Below are 23,629 nucleotides of genomic sequence, written 5' to 3'. Positions count from 1 at the left end.
AAGCGATAATATTGAAATGGAAGGAGTATCAGACCACTGCAAATCTACGAAGACCTGGCCGTCCCTCTAAACTTTCAGCTCATACAAGGAGAAGACTGATCAGAGATGCAGCCAAGAGGCCCATGATCACTCTGGATGAACTGCAGAGATCTACAGCTGAGGTGGGAGACTCTGTCCATAGGACAACAATCAGTCGTATACTGCACAAATCTGGCCTTTATGGAAGAGTGGCAAGAAGAAAGCCATTTCTTAAAGATATCCATAAAAAGTGTTGTTTAAAGTTTGCCACAAGCCACCTGGGAGACACACCAAACATGTGGAAGAAGGTGCTCTGGTCAGATGAAACCAAAATCGAACTTTTTGGCAACAATGCAAAACGTTATGTTTGGCGTAAAAGCAACACAGCTCATCACCCTGAACACACCATCCCCATTGTCAAACATGGTGGTGGCAGCATCATGGTTTGGGCCTGCTTTTCTTCAGCAGGGACAGGGAAGATGGTTAAAATTGATGGGAAGATGGATGGAGCCAAATACAGGACCATTCTGGAAGTAATCCTGATGGAGTCTGCAAAAGACCTGAGACTAGGACGGAGATTTGTCTTCCAACAAGACAATGATCCAAAACATAAAGCAAAATCTACAATGGAATGGTTCACAAATAAACATATCCAGGTGTTAGAAAGGCCAAGTCAAAGTCCAGACCTGAATCCAATCGAGAATCTGTGGAAAGAACTGAAAACTGCTGTTCACAAACGCTCTCCATCCAACCTCACTGAGCTCGAGCTGTTTTGCAAGGAGGAATGGGCAAAGATTCCAGTCTCTCGATGTGCAAAACCGATAGAGACATACCCCAAGCGACTTACAGCTGTAATCGCAGCAAAAGGTGGCGCTACAAAGTATTAACTTAAGGGGGCTAAATAATTTTGCACGCCCAATTTTTCAGTTTTTTATTTGTTAAAAAAGTTTGAAATATCCAATAAATTTCGTTCCACTTCATGATTGTGTCCCACTTGTTGATTCTTCAAAAAAAATTACAGTTTTATATCTTTCTGTTTGAAGCCTGAAATGTGGCAAAAGGTCGAAAGGTTCAAGGGGGCCGAATACTTTTGCAATGCACTGTAGGAGTGTCTAAATTCTGGCACTTAAGCTGTTAAACTCCTCTAACCAGCTCTACGTCCTACTCACTGATATGGAATGTGACAGACAGTAACAGTTCATCTCTCTACACACCTTAAAATTCTGCTTTCTCTGCATTTACATCATGGTTACACACTCACCACACTCAATAGTGCAGATCCACACCTCCAGGCTGTTCATAAAACAACTCATCTACAGTACACTGAACTCACTGTCCTCCACACAGCAGCCTGCTGCCAGTCAGGAGTCAGGATGAAACTCATTTTGGGTGTATTTATAGGGATCTCCATTTTTCTGAGTACAGGTGAGTGTTTTAATACAACTAAATGTTCATTTCTTTATTATTTCTTTTTTGGATAGACTAATGAAAGGTCAGAGTTCTTAGAACAAGTTTTCAGTTCTTAGATCTGAGCTTTTCCCCCTTGTAGTTGTCAACTGGTGTAGCAGCAGGAAGTTTATGTTGACTGCAATGGATGGCACCATACAAAACCAGATTAGAGAGATAGAGAGTCACCAGAGAGAAGAGAGATAGAGAGTCACCAGAGAGAAGGGAGATAGAGAGTCACCAGAGAGAGAGATAAAGTAACCAAATCACTGGAGTATTGGTCTTCTGTCTCAAGTCTTGAGTTCTGTCTGTGCCCTCACTGCAGATGTTTACCCTCATGTAGTGTCCAACAATGGGTGTGAGATGGAAAAGGGTGAGCTATCTCCTCAAAAGGGTCATAGCATTTAGGACCCTAGAGAGATATTAGGCTTTCTCCATCCAAAAGAAAAATTATGGCTTTGAATTGCTTTTTCATTATTTTAACTTTGTGATTTTATTTGAAGTTACTGTTTTGATGGATGGTTGATTGCTTAGATGGATGGTTGGTTAGTTGGTTGGATGGTTGGTTGGATGGTTGGATAGATGGAAGAATGGTTGGTGGGTTGGTTGGTTGGTTAGATAGATAGAAGGATGGTTGGTTGCGTGGATGGAAGGCTGGTTGGTTACTTATTTTGTTGGTGCCAGTTGTTGTTTGATTTGCTTTGTTTGCTCTTGCTTGGGGACTAGTTGTTATTGGTTGATTGGTGTTTTGTTGGTTGCTGTTTGGTTATTGGATGTCTGGTTGTTGTTATTTTATTAATTGACCATATATTAAAATTTAATTTAGTCCCTCCTCTTCTGATTTTCTGTAAATTAAGAAATTAATCAAGGGGGAGCTTCTGCTTTCACTATCTGTAGATCTTGGAGCTGATCAGCAGAGATTAGAGTGATTAAACCCTCACGTGGCCTGTAACCAAGACTGTATGGACCACAATGACACCAGTGAGCCAGTATCAAAAGCAGCACTAAGCCTCAAAATGTACATGTTGCAATAACAGCCACAGGCAATCTTTAGTCCCTCGAGTCATGCAAAATAATTGTTTGTTTGATTTGGGTCTGATTCCCCTTCATATATTACGATTATGTAAAATTAGATCTCAACAGGGTGGAGTAAAGTTGACCATACACTAGAAGAATTATTTTTGAACATTTTCCTTTTCAGAACATTTAGTCAATATTCTAATGGTTGCTGGCATCAAATCCACAATCATTTCTTACCCTAGCACAGGGCTCGACAAACTCCGGACGCCAGGCCACATTGGTGACTACAATTAGCGACCTGGCGCCTGGGGTGCCCTGCAGGAGGTGTCCTGTCCCTTTTGTGCCCCCCACCTCCTCCCCAAGTGCATGGACTACCGCGCCGTCCGAAAATTGAGGCCCCGGCTTTTCGGCCTTCTTCTATGAGATGAGACAGGCTTCCAACGGGAAACTGGCGCCCTCTTGTGGTGGCCGGGAGTTTCACAAGCAGTCACTAATGACTGTTTCCACTGCCTGTTCTCAATGCCTGCCCATCTCCTTCCCAAGAGGAGATGAGATGGAAGTTTTTGCAGGCTTCGTCTCCCTGTCCACTTACCTTTGCTTAAAGGTAAGTGGACAGGGAGTGTGGTTATAATTATTTATTTATTTTTTAAATTATTTAAAAAATAATAATAATAATAATTTTTCTTTTTTTTTTTTTCAATTATTGAAAAAAAAAAAAAAATATATATATATATATATATTCTTATCATGTCCCTGCCGTGCCACAGCCACATAGCCGAAGGCCCCTCTCACACAGGCTGTCTGATCAGGTCCGCCTGTCAGTTTCTCAGGCAGACCTGATCAGACCCTTCAGTCTCCTCTATAGAGTAATCTGCCGCCATCTGATCCTGTCCGCCAAAAACAGACGGATGGTGGTTCTATTTTCTATCCATCCCGTGGATCGGATCAGATGGCATCGGATGGAAACAGACAGATGGTCTGTTTCCATCCGATTGCCCTAAAGAGGAGAGCAGGGTTCTAGTCGTATTTATGTGTAAATTTAGTATCATTTTTTTTTAAATAAAGCTTGGTTGTTAGTTTAAAAAAAAACTGGCTCCTAACTTTTTTAGCTGGCTCCTAGATTTCAGGCAAATTTGTCAAGCCCTGCCCTAGCAACAAAAAAATTTGAAGGAGCAGGATGGAAATTTTATGTTGAATTGCATCAGACATATTGTAATGCAAAACTAATTCTAGGCACATTTTTAATACATCTGGTATTCCATTCACGTGGAAGGTCTGGATGAAATTTTAAGACCTGTTGAACGAAATTAGTTGACTGAATGTTGAAAAGATTGAATGCCCTGAACAAATGTTCAGAACTTCGATACGAATGTTCAAACCAAATTCTCCCGTTTCAGACTTCATCCATCTATTCAACTATCTATCTATTGACCCACTTATCCATCCATCTTTCCATCCATCTTTCTATCCATCCGTTTTTCCATCCATCCATTTTTCAATAGATAGATAGTTGAATAGATGGATGAAGTCCATGGATGAAGTCCGAATTCTATTGGTATAAGACAGGTTGAGACTTCGTCCATCTATTCAACTATCTATCTATTGAAACAATTATCCATCCATCTTTCCATCCATCCATCCATTTTTCTGTCTGTCCTTCGGTCGGTCAGTCCGTCCGTCTGTCTGTCTACCTAACTATCTGTCCGTTTTTCTTTGGAACTGATGACTCACTACAGGCAATCTCTGCTTCTTGACTGTGTGATAGCTTCTCTGCTAATTCACGTATTGTGTTTGCGTAATAAAAACTTGTCAGACAGGTTTTTTTTTTTTTTTTCTTTTAACCCCCAGGGAAGCTTCTATGTGTATTGCTAATCTGTCTATCTACATTCCTTTCGCTGTGGAATCATGTGTATGCTTTTTGTACAGGCTTTTCTTTACAACAGACAGTATATACAGTGAATACATATATACATACACAGATACATTCATAAACTGACATGGGGTCTTAGGTATGAAAGTATCAGTAGTAGTGATGGCATTTCCCCCTAGCCACTGGACAGATGTAAATTAAAAAAAAAAAAAAATGGGGAATTTACTAAAACTGGAGAGTGAAAAATCTGGTGCAGCTGTGTATGGTAGCCAATCAGCTTCCATTTTTTTGGTCGAAGCTTAACTGAAAAAAGCTGAAGTTAGAAGCTGATTGGCTACCATTCACCAGATTCTGAGTGCTCCTGTTTTAATAAATCTCCCTCATTGTGTGCGTGTGTTTATTTTCCTATTATTGCTTTTTTTTTACATACTGTACATCTTTATGGTTCTTATTTTTTTCTTCTTTAGGTCAGGCACTGACATGTATACAGTGTAGCAGTTACGATAATACAAACTGCAATGGCAATGCAATAGAATGCCCCTCCTCTTCAGGTGCATGCGCCACTACACTGATCCGGAACAGAGGTAATAACCCTTTCCTATCCAGCAGCAGTTGCATACTGATCAGAATTGTACAACTGCACCCCACCTATAGGTACACAAAATTTGTGCAGGCTACATGGTTTAGGGTTACATACACATTCACACCTCTGCATTTTGGCCTTGGTGAAATGTGATGCATGGGAAACAAATCCTGCTTACTGAATCTTTTGAAGCAAGGTTCTATCAGAATTCATTTGCCACAGGGGCGAATGGTAATGCCAATAAAACACCCTTAGAACACATCTAAAATGCACCACACTGAAACTGCAGGCAGGAAAAATGCAAATGTATAGTTGCAGTAAAAAGTATTTTTGTTTGATTAAACCAGCCTTTCTTAACCTTTTTGACACAGTTACATAGATATATAGTTAGTCTAGTTGAAAAAGCCCATCTAGTTCAACCAATAAAAGTGAAAAAAAAAGTAAATAAATAAATCATACAATCCTATACACACAATCCTAAACCCACAGTTGATCCAAAGGAAGGAACCCCCCCCCCCTCCCCCAATAAAGCATGACCCAATTTGCTCCAGCATTGGAAAAAAGATTCTTCCTGATCCCCCCAGAGCAGGGGCGTAACTACAGGGGTTGCAGGGGTTGCAATCGCTACCGGGCCCCATGCTCCAGGGGGCCCGGTAGCAAACCAGTGGGTGAACTTCTAGGATCTCAAAGGTCACACTTGCGACCGGGCCCTGGCATTTCACCACTGTGGGGAGGCCCCAAGATTGCAGGAAGGGGGCCCACTGCAGAACTTGTGAAAGAATCCTGATGCGGGACCATAATAAAAGGCCATGCAATGAAATTAAAGAGCCCCAGGATTAGTGGGAAGAGCCCCGGGCTTGAAGGGAAGGGCCCCGGCCAGGGGTCTGGGGGGCCCTTCATGGTTTCTTGCATCGGGGCCCTGAAGGTTCTAGTTACGCCTCTGCCCCAGAGGCAATTGGATATTCCCTGGATCAACTTTACCTATAAATGTTAGTACATTTAGGAACTAATCCAGCCCTTTTTTAAAGCAATCTACTGAGCTGGCTAGAGCCACCTCTGGAGAGAGTCTATTCCACATTTTCACGGCTCTTACTGTGGAATAACTGACCACCAAGTTCATTATATGGACCAATCTCCTCTTTTCCAAAGAGAATTAATTCAGTTCCTCTAATCTTTCCTCATAGCTGAGCTCATCCACGCCTCTTATCAGTTTGGTTGCTCCTTTCTGCACTTTCTCCAGTTCCCTGATATCCTTTTTGAGAACTGGTGCCCAAAACTGAACTGCATATTCCAGATGAGGTCTTACTAATGATTTGCATAGGGCATATCTCTGTCTCTGGAGTCTTTACCTCTCCTAATACAAGAAAGGATTTTGCTCGCGTTGGAAACCGCAGCTTGGAATTGCATGCTATTATTAAGCTTATGATCTACCAGAACATCCAGATCCTTCTCCACCATTGACTCCCTCAGCTGTACTTCACCCATTATGTATGATGCAAAATCGTAGTGCCCAAATGCATAACTTTACATTTATTAACATGGAGGAACCCTTGAAATTACTTTCTGGCTCAATGAACCCCTGTTAATGACTATATCTAACTCAGGATACATTAGTGTGATGGTCAGTGGGAAGAATGTTCCTTACATTTATGACCATTGAGAAGAATGACCCCCTTACAGATAGCTAAAAAGATGAATGGTGTCAGTGGGAACTTATCTGAGAGGCAGAAATTGCTCATTGTTTAAGGAACTCCTAGCAATCTCTGGAGGAACCCTAGGGTACCCTGGTTGAGAAAGGCTGGACTAGACACATAAAAAATACGTTTTCCCAAAAATCGATTCTTCTGGACTGCTAAAAGTAACTAAGTAAAACATTTATACCCCTACAGGGCCTAAAATGTTGTAAGGTTCTCACGGTGAATGGTAGATCTAAGAGACTCATGGTTTGGTATGTTGATACAACACTATAGGGTCCATTTATAAAGCATAGGTGAGTTTTCTAGATACATAGGAGCTATAATAATAACATATACACACTCCAAGGCTTTGAACACTGTCATCCACCTTGTAAGGCCCATTCATAAAATGCAGGCTGCAATGGGGACCCACAAAGGTGTCTCTGCTTATTGCAGCAGAGAAAGAGCTTAGTGAATGGAGGGCAGTTGGTCATGCAACTTTGACAGCTCTTCCCCCATTTTTTTTCTTTAGGAATTCATTTATATTGCTTGCAGTCTGTTGCTGTTTTTAATATTCAAATTGCTACAATTTAAATGCTCCCCATAGTTGGCGATGAAGATACATATGTTGGAAGATATATATGCTAATATAATTATTGGGGGTCCAGGTATAAAGCAGCAATAGGTCTATGAGCCACATAACTTAGGATTTTGAAATAACTTTAAAGCAGCCTTTCAACCTTTTCAACACAGAGGAACCCTTAAAATAACTTTTTGGTCTACAACCTGTGTTACATTAGTGTGGTGGTTAGTGGGAAGAATTCTTCTTACGCTTGTGGTAATTGAAAAGAATTACCCCCTTCAGAAAGCTAAAAAGATCAATGGTGTCAGTGGAAACTTATCTGAAAGGCAGAACTTGCTCATTGCTTAAGGAACCCTTAGCAACTTCTGGAGAAACTTTATGATTCCATGGACCCTACAACTGGTGTGTTATATTAGTGTGGTGGTCAGTGGGAAGAATGCTCTTTACACTTGTGGTCATTTAAAAGGATTACTCCTTTCAGGTAGCTAAAAAGATCAATGGTGTCATTGGAAACTTATCTGAAAGGCAGAAATTGCTCATTGCTAAAGGAACCCTTAGGAACTTCTAGAGAAACTCTAGGGTTCCATGGAACCCTGGTTAAGAAGCCTTGCTTTAGAGCATGCATGTCCAACCTGCGGTCCGGGGGCCGCATGCGGCCCAGAACCGCAGGCAATGCGGCCCACTGCCCCATGACAAATTATTTTTTTTTTTGCTGGGGAGGAAGGAGGTCGAGTCGGGGGCACGGCCACAGAGGCTGCCATGGAGGGGATCATGCACTAGTTGTGGTAAATTAGTGCTGGGGGGGGGGGGGGCTTTAGCACGGGAAGGGCAATGCAGCGTTTTATTACCTTAACTATAGTATATATTTTATATGCGGCCCGAGAAAATTTCTCTACACTCAATGTGGCCCAGAGAAGCCAAAAGGTTGGACACCCATGCTTTAGAGGGTCTATTTATAAAGCATACCAGGGCTCAGACGCTAGTGAAGCCCTATTTTTACAAAAAGAAAAATCGCAATCAAACTGAAAAAAAAAAAGAACTGTAAAAAGTAATGTGACTATCCTCTCCTACAATTACAAAATTCCTTCCAATACATTATATAGAGAGACAGGGCTGCTGTTAGAAATCGCAGGGCCCCGTACAGACTACTTGGCAGGGCTCCCTCAAGAAAATATTAAAGATATATTTAGCTAAAATTACAACAAAATCACTATTATCAGACACAAATATAACATAACTCGCATAATTCCTGCTAAATCTAAAAAAATAAAACAATGATAACTAAAAATGAAGATGAGATGAGAAAAATATACAGGCTGGGCAGTTGGAGCTCAGTGATCAGAGAGACAGAGAGAGAGAAACAAAGTTACAAATAAACTCCTGAGCAGAGATAACATTAGAGCCAGTGCTGGGAGGGGGGCCCACACAAGGGAGGGGGATTAGTGAGGGACGACTGTCTCTTTCTCAACAGATAAAAGCTGATAGCAGGGAGAAGGACAGAGATCAGATTCAGGTGCTGGAGGAAGATTTCTGTATTTGTTGTCCATCACTAATCCCCCTCTCTGTGTGGGCCCCCCTGTGTTCTAGGGCCCCCTACAAGAGGGCTGGTGGTCCCCCCCTATCAGCGGCCCTGTAGAGAGAACTCAGTTGCACACCGCAGGCTTCACGTCTCCTCTTGCATTTTATGAATGGGCTGGAAAATGTAGACTGCACTGTGGTCCATAGCGAGTAGCGATATTCGTGCTTACAATAAATCTCCTTATAAAAAATTACTATATATAATTCAAATAAACAATTAATATTTTCATTTTGAATTTTAATACTGAAATTTAAAATACTAATTTTTTAATTTAAATATTTTAATATTGTATGCGTAAATTAAATGGTTCTCTCCGCAGATGTTGCCTATCACCTTGAATTCTGTTTGTCTCCTGAGGACGTGAACTTTGTTTCACAAAACACATTGAGAAAGAATATATCAGTGCCTGGTTTACAGCATATTATTATAATTATTATTATTATTATACAGGATTTATATAGCGCCAACAGTTTGTGCAGCGCTTATACTTCTGCTGCTATGATAATTACAGTATGCTATATGGCATTATACATCAATTCATATCTTTTTATTCTTGCCTAAATTTAAATTATATTCAGTTTTTTAACCACTTGCCGACCGCTTAACGAGGATATACTGCAGCAGTCTGCCGCTGCTGGGCAACGTGATGTAGACCTACATCGCTCGCCCGTGAGCCTGTAGGGGGCAAGCACGTTCCCGCCCCCGCTCATTCCCTGGGGACCTAGTGCGAGTGACCAAAGGCTCCGATGTCCGCCGGCCACTCGCGATCTTCCGCAGGAGATTGAGAAAGACACACGGCTGATGTAAACACAGCCGTCTGTCATTCTCCCTGAAGTAATGACAGAGGCTATACGATCCTGCTATGTAGGATCCTATGTCTCTGCGATTACTTCACTAGCCACGCCCCCTAACAGTTAGAATCACGCCCCTAGGGACACACTTAACCCCTTGATCACCCATAAAGTTAACCCCTTCCATGCCAGTGTCATTTTTACAGTAACAGTGCATATTTTTAGCACTGATTACTGTAGTAATGTCACTGGTACCCCCAAAAGTGTCAAAAATGTCAGTCAGGGGTCTGATTTGTCCGCCGCAATGTCGCAGTCCCGCTAAAAAAAATCGCAGATCACCGACATTACTAGTTAAAAACAATAAAAATGACATAAATCTTTCCCATAGTTTGTAAACGCAATAACTTTTGCGCAAACCAATAAAAATATGCTTATTGCGATTTTTTTTTTTTCCAAAAATATGTAGCAGAAAAAAAATTGCCCTAAAATGTTAAAACATTTTGATTTTTACATTTTTTTTTTGAGAATTTCATATAAAAAATTGTGAAAAATATTGTAATTTTTTCAAAATTGTCGCTCTTTTTTTGTTTATAGCACAAAAAATAAAAATCGCACACGTGATCAAATACCACCAAAAGAAAGCTCTGTTTATGAGAAAAAAAGTATGTCAATTTCATTTGGGTACAGCATCGCACGACCATGCAATTGTCAGTTAAAGTCACGCAGTGCCGAATCACAAAATAGGGCCTGGTCTTTGAGCAGCCAAATCCTCCGGGGCTAAAGTGGTTAATGTCCAGTATGGAATGTGAAAAATAAAGATGTACTATTTTTTTTATGCTAACTTTTAATACATTATGGTTTAAAAACTGTTCTTTTTTCTTGGCATGACTCCCATGGGCACGCGTTTTATGCAAAAAAATAAATGTTTCAGGGAATATTTTTTTGCATAAAACGCGTGCCCATGGGAGTCACGCCAAGAAAAAAAGAACAGTTTTTTAAACCATAATGTATTAAAAGTTAGTATAAAAAATTAGTACATCTTTATTTTTCACATTCCATATTGGACATTAACCACTTTAGCCCCGGAGGATTTGGCTGCTCAAAGATCAGACCCTATTTTGCGATTCGGCACTGCGTGACTTTAACTGACAATTGCACCAAAGCCACATTTTGCACCAAAGCCACATTTTTATGAATTCATATTTTCCCCTTTTTATGTATTTTTATTTCTCTTTATATAGGAGCCCGTTGGACAAGCTTTTTTCAAATCAAGTCCTGTGTACCTCTGTCAGAGTGTTATAATAACGGAAGGGTGACGGGCCTATATGAAGAAACCACATTTAATACATCATGCTGCTTCAGTAACAACTGTAATAATGATATACCGACCTGTAAGTCATGTATTTTTATTTTATGTTACTTTCTTATGTTTCAAAAATATTTAATTTAAAACTCCATTTGTGTAATAGTATGTATATTCCTAAAGGGAAAGCTTTTTTTCTTTTTTCTTTTTTTTTTTTTTTCACTTTGGGTTCAGAAAGGGATGGTTAAAACCTTTATCATGTTGAGTTTTTATTGTCAACTGGGGATACTGCCTTATACTTCCTGCCCTAATAACACCAAAAATTGGGAAAATCTCTTGAAACAATTGGGCTTCCCCTCTTAAATAGCTGTAACATGAAAATGTAGGCAGATGTAGTCTGCACTCCCCACTGTAAATGGCGCTTGAGCGAAGCGGCAATACAGAAGGGGGAAGAAACCCGAGGGGACATGGGTTCTCCTGTGACTTCCTGCAGTCAACAGGGGAACAGTTATCTAAGTGGATGCTAGTGCCCCCCTGTGATCTGTCTATTTAGGATACTGGCCCCCGGGCTTGGCAAACAAGTTAAGAGTGGTTAGTGTAGGGACAAGTTCCCCCCGTCTGTCAGGGAAAGTGCTCAGAAATAAGGAAAGGTTCTGAAAAAATAAGTACAGTGCAGGTACTGTTGCATGAATTAATTGAAGGTCATCTCAACAGATTAAAGATTTTGGAAAATGTTTTTACCTACCTTTGATCTTCAGTTACTATATGAAAAATAGGTGCAGGTACGCCCCTTCTGAGTCACCCCTTATCTCTGCCCCCTACCCACCTCCCAGTACCACCCCTTTTAGAGAATACAGAGCCAAGTATAATTTTGTGGAGCTACGTAATTTGGTATGGAATGTGTTTATGAAAGCAAGAAATGCAGTAAAAGAGATCCCCTGCAACAATAGACCCCCCCCATCAACAATAGACCCCGTCATTAAAGCGGAGTTCCGGCCTCAAAAATGACTTTGGGCCATCCGCTTGCTGAGATTCACCTAAAAAAGAAATGGATAATGACGATTCTTTTTTTCTTTACTTACCTTGTTATTGAAGAAAATATACTTACCTTTCTTCCACTTCCTCCCTCTGAGGCCGCGGCCCGCGCCGTCACTTCCTGCTTGCATTGATTCCTGGGAGCTGAACGTCATCGCTCCCAGGAGTCAATGCGCCTGCACCGGCCCCGCTCGTCAGTTCCGGTGCAGGCGCGTCATTCCCTGCTAAACAGCTTCTGGGCATGCCCAGAAGCTGTGCAGGGATGACGCGCCTGCCCCAGAAGTGACGAGCGGGGCCGGTGCAGGGCATTGTGGGACGCGCTGGCTTAAGCGGGGCCGGTGCACGGAAGAGGACGCGCTGGCTTCAGCTGCCCACACCTGAGATGGCAGCGCTGGACAAGACATTTTCAAGGTAAGTATTTCTTCTAAAAAGTAAGTGCAACCTGGGACAGTTCAGAGGCTATCCATTGTGGAATGTACTAGCCCTGACTGTCCCGAGGTATTTTTATTGAAAAATTGTTTCAGAGGCCGTAACTCCGCTTTAAACCACCCCCCTCCCCCCATTTAACAATAGGCCAACCCATCAGCAATAGATTCCTGCAACAAAATACCACCTCCCTCAGTAACAGTAGATCCACCCCTGCAACAATAGACTCCCACCAGTAACAATAGATCTCCCAGCAGTCAGCATTAATAGGCCCTCAATAAGCCAGCATCATAGACCCCTCCCTCAACAATATGTCTCCAGCAGCAATTCCCCCCCCCCCCCCCACACAGTGACAATAGATCCTCCACCAGCAACAATAGACCTTCCCCACAACAATAGACATCCCCAGCAATATTAAACCACCCCAGCACCAATAGATACCCCCCCCCCCAGCAACAATAGACTACCCCAGCAAAAATTGTTCCCCCCAAATGAAAAAAAGATTCCTAGCACCCAGCAAAAATAGACCTTCCAGTACTCCCCAACACCCCTTACCATTACATACATTCAGTGCTGGAGGTACCACCAGAACTGCGTTTCTCCACATTTTCACTGCAAAAAAAGCCCTGACTGAGACTGTACCTACTGAAATATTTCAAAATGAGAGGCTTTGGTTATGCTATAATTCGACATGATTACTTCCACTGTTGTATTAGTGATGCATTTTTTTTCAGAATTTCTTTGAAAAATATATATTTTTTTATTATCAGTGCCTAAACTAAACCTCACTTTAAATGGCCTACTTTGCCCTGCCTATGTTGCCAAAGACTTGGAACCTTGCAAATTTCCGAATGTCTCTGCGTGCACCGGAAATCAAACCCGCTGTGTTCGTTATTCATCGACTACCACACTAGGTAAGTAGTCTTTACTGATATCATAGTGCAGAGGTCTCCAAACGTTGTAAACAAAGTGCCAGTTTACTGTCCCATGGACTTTGGGGGGGGGGGGAGGGGGCAGATTGTGGCCAGTGGGAGTAGAAATTGCCCTGTGTCAGTGGGAGCGAACAGTACCCTAATGTACTTCTTTTTTGCCTGTTAAATGTACCACTTCATCACTTCAGCTTCAGAAGATTTACCCCCCCCCCTTCACCACCAGGACATTTTTTACTATGTGGCACCGCGTTACTTTAACTGACAATTGCGCAGTCATGAAACACTGTACCCAAATACACTTTTGTTCTTTTTCCCCACAAATAGAGCTTTTTTTTTTTTTTTTTTGGTGGTATTTGATCACATCTGCAGTTTTTATTTTTTGCGCTATAAACAAAAAATGACCAACAATTTTGAACAAATTGGACACTGACATGTTTGACACTTTTTTGGGGACCAGTGATACTAATACAGTGATCAGTGCTAAAAATATGCACTGTCACTGTACTAATGACACTGGCTGGGAAGGAGTTAACACCAGGGGCGTTCAAAGGGTTAAATGTGTGCCCAACCAGTGTTTTACTGTAGTGGGGAGATGCTTGTACTAGGAGAAGACATAGATCTGTGTCCCTGCTTTGAGGGGGGGGGGAGGGGGGACCTGGCAGCCCCCGTATTAAAGGGTGCTTCTAGATTCTGATAAGTCTCCTGGCCATAGACCCCCACAACCAAAAGCCAGGGTTGTGGGGAAGGGGCCCTTGTCCCCATCAACTTGGGAACAAAATGCTGTGAGGGGGCAGAGCCCCCCTGCTCTAAAGCACATCCACATTGAGGACATGTGGCCTGGTATGGTTCAGGAGAGGGGAGGGGGTGCTGGCTCATCTTTCCTGACCTGCTGGGCTGAACACATGGGTAAGGGTCTGATACAGATTTTGGGGGGACCCCGTGACATTTTTTTATAAATTTGCCTTGGGGTTTCCCTCAAAATCTATACCAGATGAGAAGGGCCTGGTAAGCTTGGGGGGGGACCCCAAGCCCTTTTTTTTTCAGATTTTCTATTTCCGGCTATTCTTTTTTTTATACTCAGCTGTCAACGGGGAATCCCAGTGACATCTGATGACTCATCGGTTGTTAAGGACACAGCGACTGTCCGCTCCTTAACAACTGTGTTGTTTACTGGTTGTTAAGGACGCAGACAGCTGCTGTTTCTTAACAACCCCTATTTATTAATTAAAAAAAAAAAAGGCTTGCTAGTAAAATACCACAAGAGTTCCTAAAATAACTCATATGGTATTTTAGTAGCATTTTTTTGTGAATGCCAAAAAGCTGTTTGAAAAATGCCGAGCGGTATTTAACCCCATTTTTTAAAGGGAAACACACCACTTTGTGAAAATGGAGCCCTGTATTTTTTGTTTTTAAGTATATCCATGCAAATTGTCTGCTATATAAACCACTATACATACTATGAACTATTATTTCTTTGATTCCTAAATGGATACATTTTAGGGGCTAATCTACATGCAGATATTCAGGAGAATAAAAAAAAAAAAACTGAATCATCGATTCTCCCAATGTAATGTTCCCTATTACCATAGCAGCTTTATTTCTATATATTTTTTTTTTTTCAGGTTCTTCAAAAAACAGTCTTTTTCTTGGTGGTTGTGCCACAGAGAGCGTATGTGTTACAGACCAGAGTTATTTATCAGCAGATGGCATCAGCTTGCAAATAAAGAGGACCTGTTACAATAGTGCCAGCAGACTTGCCTATGGCATGCCAGTCATACTCCTATTACTAAGAGCAATAATTAGTTCATGCCTCTCATCTTGATGGAGATCTTCAAGACTTTGTATGTTCCTGCCTGCTGAATTTCATTGATGAACAGTTTTTGGTTACTGAATAACTCCAATGGTTCAATGGTAGGAGATTCAATTCAGTTCAATTGATGCTTACTAATTTTGGAAATGGTAAGAGGGGACAATGTGAGACGTCTTTCCCTACTGTTTTTGTAGTAAAAAACATCACGATGAGGTGTCTGAATAAGACCTTGGAAAACCAGAGGACATGACCTGAAATTTGGACATTGAATTTATTGCAGAAAAACTCAGAAGTTTTGGAACACATGTGAAAAATATTAAAATAGTAGATGTGATGGAGTCTTGTCCAACATTTATCTACCTATTGATTTAGGAAAAAAAAGGCTTATATTTTCCCAAACTGCTCTGAACTGTGGATATATCCTCAATAACGTCATTGGGATCCAATGTTTGCAATGCCAAAGCAAAACACCAGCTATCAGAATGTTTCATCTAACACAGCCTTTCTCAACCTTTTTAATGTGGAGGACTTCTTGAAATAATTTTGCAGGCTTAGGGAACCCTTTCTAATAATGTATATATCAAAAAGTTCACTGTGCATTAATATGGCCACTTATGGCACTTTTCCACTGCAGTTACCGGCTCGGCTCTACTCGGCCCTGCTTGGCCCGGTTTGCTTTTCCACTGCTGGTACCGCATGGTACGGTGTTGGAACGGTACGGTATGGTTTGCTTTTCCACTAAAGTAGTACTAAAGTTAAGTGGGTGGGATAACAACGGGGTGGGTGGGATTCTCTGACCAATCAGTGGCTAGTAGTGACTGCATGCAAAGGATTGTGGGATATGGTACCGGGTATGGTACCTCTTAGAACCACAATCGAGTAGGTACTGTTTTTGAGAGCCGTACCGTTCGGTTCCATGCAGTGGAAAAGCGCCGCCGTACCGTACCGAACTGTTCCTACACTATACCATGCGGTACCAGCAGTGGAAAAGCACAAGAGCGAGCCGAACCGTTCGGTTCCATGCAGTGGAAAAGCACCATTAGGAGAATGGTCCTTACATTTGTAGTCATTGGAAAGATCCTGACCTTACAGCTAAAATGATCATTGTTGATACTGGTTATTCATTTGAGAGGTAGAAGTTGCTCATTGCTCAAATAACCCCTAGTCAACATCTGGAGGAACTTTAGGGTTCCACAGAACCCTGGTTGAAAAAAAGCTGATCTAATACTTGGCAATGGTGCCTATGGTCACACAGTCTACTGCAGAATGTGACTTTTCATCAACCAGCAGTTTTAGTCTGCACTTTTCTATATTCAAACCCTTGAAGGAGGGTTTAAAGGCCCCTGAAGCATGTTGGCCTTTGACTTTATGCGTTGGAAAAAACTAGAAATTAAATGTACAAATATATGATTCATTATTTTCCTTTGGCACCCCCTCTTTCATTGAGCTGACTAATATTGTCAATCATCTACACCAGTCCTTGTAGATTTTTGGGTTTTCAAAGTATTGTTCTTCACCTTTTTATAGTTTTGTTTGTTTCACCTGTGCTTTTTGTCATGCAAATCAATGTTATTTATTTTATTACTAATTTCATGTTATTAAAAAAATAAACACTTACTTTAACTTGTCTGTTCATTTATTTAAAGTATACTGTAAATTACTGATGCTGAGCTTTGTCCCAATTCACTCACATTTAATATAAAAAAAATTGCCAAACTGCCACTGGATGCATTAAAGGGTCTGATACAGATTTGGGGGGGACCCCATGACATTTTTTTTTTAAATTTGCCTTGGGGTTTCCCTCAAAATCCATACCAGATGAGAAGGGCCTGGTAAGCATGGGGGGGACCCCAAGCCATTTTTTTTTTGGATGCATTAAAGAATATTTTACCCCAAGATTTCATATTCCTGATATGCGTCTGTTGTACCATAGTTTCATAGTTACATAGTTAGTTAGGTTGAAAAAAGACACAAGTCCATCTGGTTCAACCAACAAAAAAAAAAAAAAAACAGTATTGAAAAACCCAACCATACAATCCCATATACACAATCCTATACCCACAGTTGATCCAGAGGAAGGCAAAAAACCCCAGCAAAGCATGATCCAATTTGCTACAGCAGGGGAAAAAAATTCCTTCCTGATCCCCCGAGAGGCAATCGGATATTCCCTGGATCAACTTTACCTATAAATTTTAGTACCCATTTATATTATGTACACCCAGGAAAGAATCCAGACCTTTTTTAAAGCAATCTAGTGAGCTGGCCAGAAGCACCTCTGGAGGGAGTCTATTCCACATTTCCACAGCTCTTACGGCGAAGAAACCTTTCCGTATTTGGAAAAGAAATCTGTTTTCCTCTAGGTGTAAAGAGTGCCCCCTTGTCCTCTGTGTTGACCTTAAAATGAATAACTCAACACCAAGTTCACTATATGGACCCCTTATGTATTTATACATGGTGATCATATTCCCCTCCTAATCTCCTCTTCTCAAGAGAGAATAAATTCAGTTCATCTAATCTTTTCTCATAGCTGAGCTCCTCCATGCCTCTTATCAGTTTGGTTGCCCTTCTCTGCACTTTCTCCAGTCCCCCGATATCTTTTTTAAGAACTGGTGCCCAAAACTGAACTGCACACTTCAGATGAGGTCTTACTAATGATTTGTACAGGGGCAACATTTTATCTATCTCTCTGGAGTCCATGCCTCTGTTAATACAAGAAAGGACTTTGCTTGCTTTGGAAACCTCAGCTTGGCATTGCATGCTATTATTAAGCTTATGATCTACAAGAACACCCAGATCCTTCTCCATGTACCATGTACTGTACTTGTGTTAAAAGTATCCTGTTCTGTTTGTATGTATTGCTTTGTTTGAATTTCCTGGTGTTCCTGTCAGTCCCTCTGCTTTTCTATTTTACACTGACTACACTATGCATGCATGAGAGCACATCCATCTCAGTGTGGTCAGTAATCTGGCTGTGCTGGGAGAACAGCCTGCCTGTCCTCCAATTGTCAGACTTGTGTTGACACCCTCCCCCCCCCCCCCTGCACTGCCATTTACTGAAAAAATCAGTGTACTGCTGCTTCTCTACCCCTAGCTCTATAAGCCCTTAATGCAACCGAGAACAAAGATGTGATCACTAAAAAAAAAAAAAAAAAAAAGGAGTTTAAAACGTTTTTGGAATGTTTTTGTCTATCTATCTATCTATCTATCTATCTATCTATCTATCTATCTATCTATCTATCTATCTATCTATCTATCTATCTATCTATCTATCTATCTATCTATCTATCTATCTATCTATCTATCTATCTATCTATCTATCTATCTATCTATCTATCTATCTATCTATTTATTATATTATATTATATTATATTATATTATATCTGTTCTATATATCATATGTCTTTCATTTCTGTTTTAAACTGAATAGATTATTTTACAAGGTATTTGTTCACATATAATTTATTTGGAGATCCCAACATATGAAATCATACAGACTGTAGGGCATTTTGGAGGCCACTTGTCAAACTCAGTATGTAGCATTAAAATTAAATGCAAAGCATCAAGGCTGTGGTAATGTGTACCCATCCAAGCAGTACCCATGTCCCCTTGAAGATGGGTGGTCAAGAGGCAGTAAAAAGGTTGATCAACTGCCTGTTTTGTTCGTTCATGTGAAAACAGCCTTACTGTAATGCCAGACCCAAATATAGAACATACTTACCTTTACTTTGTTCTTCTGGGTATGGGGGAACATGTGACTCTCTCTATTTCACACCAATTAACAGTACTGGTATTGCCCACTCAAGCAGCCAATGCTGCTACATGGGACTGGTAGAGAGCCCTGCATGGGTGGTTCAAGGCCCACTGTACCCTCCACTAACATTTTCATCAGACCTGATTGCGGCAGATCACTATTATGATCATTATGGGCCATCCATTGCACTAGTCTGCATTTATTTTTTTACTACTTCAATAAAGATCTTGGGAATGTTTTATGTTCGTGCTTTCCAGTTTTTTTTTTTTTAAGTTGACCCAGTGTAGGATATAATTTTATATGTTAAGTGCATGCATAAAAGGTAAAAGGCTAGTGTAACACTTCCAGGTATTTGAAAAAAGAAGAGGAATGCTTAATTGGAAAACCAAACAGTCATACCACAAAATAGTTGGACTTTCAAAGGCACATAGGAGAATGAATTGATATGACTCAAGATATCTAAAAAATATATAGATTTTATTACATGAAAAAATTTGTTATAATAGTGACGGGGAAAACAACCCTCACTGAAAAAATCATACAACAAAAGGAAAATAACTAAAAACAAGATCACATACAATATTCCATCATATTATGTTCATTAGAACAACATATTTTACATGTGTGGTAATACTTGACTGTTATAGGTATATTGCTTGATTAACAGGTCTACACGTTTCGCGATGTGCTTCCTCAGGATCAGTTAAAATCAAAACAATTCTTTGAAAATAAAGAGAAACATCAATTAACAACTGATATAATATTTATCTACCAAACATATGTCAGTTGTTAATTGAAGTTTCTCTTTATTTCAAAGAATTGTTTTCATTTAAAGGGGTCCTGAGGAAGCACATCGCGAAACGCGTAGACCTGTTAATCAAGCAATATACCTATAACAGTCAAGTATTACCACACATGTAAAATCATTTGTTCTAACCATTTCCTAGGTTCTCCAAATCTCCAACAGAGTCTAGTTATAATACTCATTCTGCCAAGGAGGGCATAGTTGACAATTTCCAATGGCTCTAGGTACTGAAAAGAACTAACAAAGGTTTTTTTTTTTTTTGGCTAATTAAATGGGTCCAGGGAATATAGACAATAATGCAATCTTTGACAATTGTGGAATTTTTGGTGTCCATAATCAAACAGAATAAATCAAACAATTTCCCCCAAAATACATTAATTGGTGGGAAATTTCACCATATATGAGTTATGGTGCCTTTTGAGTTGGGACATCACCAGCAGGTATTTGAATCCCTTTTCCTGTACTCTAGTAGCTACTCATAATTTGCGTTTTAACTTTTTTTATTTAGTTTAGAAAAACATAGCAATACAAAACAATCAAAAACACAGGTAGTATTCCTAAAATAAGCACAAGAAAAAAAAACTTTACAAAATCCCAAGGGATTCCATGTACCCCACCATATGCATATGTAGAACCAACCCCGAAGGTTCTGTACTTTGCCTCTCAACCCTAAGAACAGTCCCAGCCCCTCTGGCACACCTACAGTAAATGTATTCACGGTAATAAAGATACAAACTCTTGTGAAACAGAAAGTTTGTTTACTGGGAGACTTTCCACAATCAAAAATCAATGAAAGGGTAACCCAGTAGTAAGGGATAGCATACTCAGATTAATAACAGTATAAATCAGGACCACATGCAGATTTCAAATAATACAGTTAAACCAAGTTAAATGGCTCTAATGTTACCTATGCGCTCAGGCGGAACAGGACTGGCTTGATGATGGCCAGTCTGTCTTCCTAAAATCCTGAGATCACAGTCCCAGGTGTTGAACACTTTATGCAACAAGCAATAATCTGAATTATCGATTTTAGGTTTGACGTTAGAGTTCCTCTTTAGTGAGTGTAACTGTAAATCACTAAATCACTGCTAACTGAAGAAGAAACCTGAAGGTCCTCACAATGGAGATATCCAGTATCTTCAGCTAGCCTGGCGTTGGGGCTCTTGGCAGCAGGGCTTTTTTTTCAGCTGGAACTTGGTGGAACTCAGTTCCACCACCTCTGGCTCAGGCCCTCGTCTCCCTGCTCACCACTATCACTTGTAAACACAGACATCCGGCTTCTGTATTTACCAGTGACAGCTTGTCTCCCAGTGACTCCCACTGGGTGCAGAATGGGGACAACGGAGAAGCAGGTGCCCAGGGTGCATTTCGGATGTCAACAGCCCCACTGGATAATATCCCTGCAAATGAGAGAAGAAGAGCCACCTACAAATTGTGGGGAGGTACTAGAACCGGATGGGTGCTTTAGCTTATTACAGCAACAAAAGTAGGACATGTGAAAGATGGTGGAGCTTTTGGGGGGGGGGGCATTGCATGCAGAGGTTAGAGCTGTTTGTAGCACATCCCCGAAATCTGCACTCAGCACACCCCCAAACTCTGCACATAGCACACCCCCAAACTCTGCACATAACGCACTCCTGGTATTTAATGCCCCTTTTTAATATCCTCCCATTGTTAGTGAAATTGGAACACACTCACTATTTGGTGTGGTTTGGAGGGTGTGGATGGGGGAGGGGGGAGAGGCGGAATTTTGGGGGTCGGGGTTGAGTTCTTGTACCTATTTTCTGAGAAAAAAAAGCCCTGCTTGGCAGGATGAGCAAAGTGTCATTAAAGGTTCCCCTGGCAGACAAAGGTGAGGTGCGGTATTCTGGCAGTATGCTGGCAAGCAAGGCGGGTTCTATGACCACTTATTTTACCTCTCGCGGGGGTCACGGGTAACAGAGCGACCCCCGCTACACATATAACTACCAGCTTACATTACATAGAAAGAAAAAGAGTTATAAGACAAATCCTATTATTTAAAACATGGATTCCTTTTCTGGTCTTCCTCCCGACTATGGTCTGGAGTCACAAAAGAAGAAAAAAGGGGCGCACCGACCTAGTGCAAGCCAAGGAACCGCACTGTATTGGATGGTATGCAGTGTGCCGCATGAGGCTGCTGTGTCTAGGCTGACGCATCAGCAGCAACTCTTTTTGGCTCTGAGGAAGGGGGTTCGCCCCTGAAACACGTCAGCCTAGACACAGCAGCCTCATGCGGCACACTGCATACCATCCAATACAGTGCGGTTCCTTGGCTACCTTGGAGACTTTATGTGTATTATGTTGATGTGTGTCCATACACACCTGCTTTGTGAGTATAATGTATGCTTTTTAACATTTTTAATACATTTTTAGTGGTAATGCACTAGGTAGGTGCGCCCCTTTTTTCTTCTTTTGTTGTTCCATAGTTGTTTTCGGATACCCTTGATCCTGAAGGGGCAGCAAGACCGCAAGCTTTGTCCACCCAACCTCTCCATCTAGCTAGACCTCCACTCCAAAAAAAAAGCCCCGAAAGGAAAAACTCCATAGCAAAACTTACCAAAAACAAAATAAAATGTGCAAAGGATTTATTTCATTTAAGAGGGAAGTACCACGGGGAGGCCCTATGTGAACACTTCCCATTCCGTGATACTGATAATTTGTCATTATGAAATAATTTTCCCATTCGTAAGGGTAAATAATAGTTTGGAGTTTGCTTTCCTAGACATGTACTGGGAAGACTAGGGTGAACCAGAAATATAGGAACTGAGTACATCTGATTAACCACTTGCCGACCGGTCATGTTGACTGTACTGCGGCAAAGTGGCTCATTCCCATCCAGCGACGTAGGTCTGGACTCCTCCCCTTGTGGACGGCGCGCACGCACCGCCGGAGGCTCGCTCCCGCTGTATTCGGTCACAGCGGGAGTCGGGCCAGGGGAGGAGCGGCGGTGATCACCACCGCTCTTCCCCGATCGTCGGGGAATCGAGTCTGGAGATCCACCCGCTTGTGTAAACAGAGCGGGCGGGTCTCCTAAGTGACAGGCAGGGTCAGATTGCAGGGTTCAGCATAGCTGAACATGCGATCTGTCCCTGTGTCACTCAGTCCCCTCCCCCCACACACGTCAGTAAGCACCAGGCATACATTAACCCCTCCCTCTCCAATAAAATTAACCCCTTTCCTGCCAGTGTCATTTTTACAGTAACAGTGCATATGTATAGCACTGATTACTGTAGTAATGTCACTGGTACCCCCAAAAGTGTAAAAAATGTCAGTCAAGGGTCCTATCTGTCCGCCGCAATGTCGCAGTCCCACAAAAAAAATCGCAGATCGCCGCCATTACGCGTTTAAAAAAAAAACCACCAAAAATGACAGAAATCTTTCCCTTAGTTAGTAAACGCAATAACTTTTGCGCAAACCAATCAAAATATGCTTTTTTTTACCAAACATAGGTAGCAGAAAATAAATTGGCCAAAAATTTAAAAAAAATTTTGATTTTTACATTTTTTGGGGGAATTTCATATAAAAAATGTGAAAAATATTGTTATTTTTTCAAAATTTACGCTCTTTTTTTGTTTATAGCGCAAAAAAGTAAAAATCGCTTAGGTGATCAAATACCACCAAAAGAAAGCTCTGTTTGTGGGAAAAAAAGAACGTAAATTTCGTTTGGGTACGGCGTCGCACGACCGCGCAATTGTCAGTTAAATTCGCACAGTGCCGAATTGCAAAAAGTGGCCTGGACGTAAGACAGCAAAATCCTCCGGTGGTAAAGTGGTTAAATGCCATTTTGACATTTCAATAAAGTTGGAAAAAAGAAAAAACATAAGAAAAAAAGGGAAACTGAACTCTTTTTTTATTAGCATGTGGCTAGTGTGAACATAGCCTGAAACTTCCAGGCCCACTTTTGGTAGGTGTACTAAAGGGTGTTTTTTTTTAACTAGACAGGAGTTCTCCCATAGCTGTGATTGTTTTCCTTCTCTAGA

At 41.2% G+C, this 23,629-nt stretch overlaps 1 protein-coding gene across 1 annotated transcript; it reads left to right on the top strand.

Moving 5' to 3' along the window:
- The first annotated feature begins 1,196 nt into the window (after nucleotides 1–1,196).
- Nucleotides 1,197–15,445, top strand: LOC309568085 (phospholipase A2 inhibitor and Ly6/PLAUR domain-containing protein-like). The gene is made up of 5 exons (XM_082273660.1): nucleotides 1,197–1,443; nucleotides 4,822–4,938; nucleotides 10,808–10,957; nucleotides 13,101–13,244; nucleotides 14,885–15,445. The coding sequence occupies exons 1-5, from the start codon at nucleotides 1,392–1,394 to the stop codon at nucleotides 15,082–15,084; spliced, it is 663 nt and encodes a 220-aa protein (XP_082129786.1). The 5' UTR covers nucleotides 1,197–1,391; the 3' UTR covers nucleotides 15,085–15,445.
- Nucleotides 15,446–23,629: the final 8,184 nt, after the last annotated feature.

Source organism: Pelophylax lessonae (genome assembly GCF_965119305.1).
Source record: "Pelophylax lessonae genome assembly, chromosome: 12".
In the NCBI taxonomy this organism is placed as follows: Eukaryota; Metazoa; Chordata; class Amphibia; order Anura; family Ranidae; genus Pelophylax; species Pelophylax lessonae.
The sequence above is the reverse complement of the archived record's forward strand: the minus strand, read 5'-3'. Positions and strand labels throughout refer to the sequence as shown.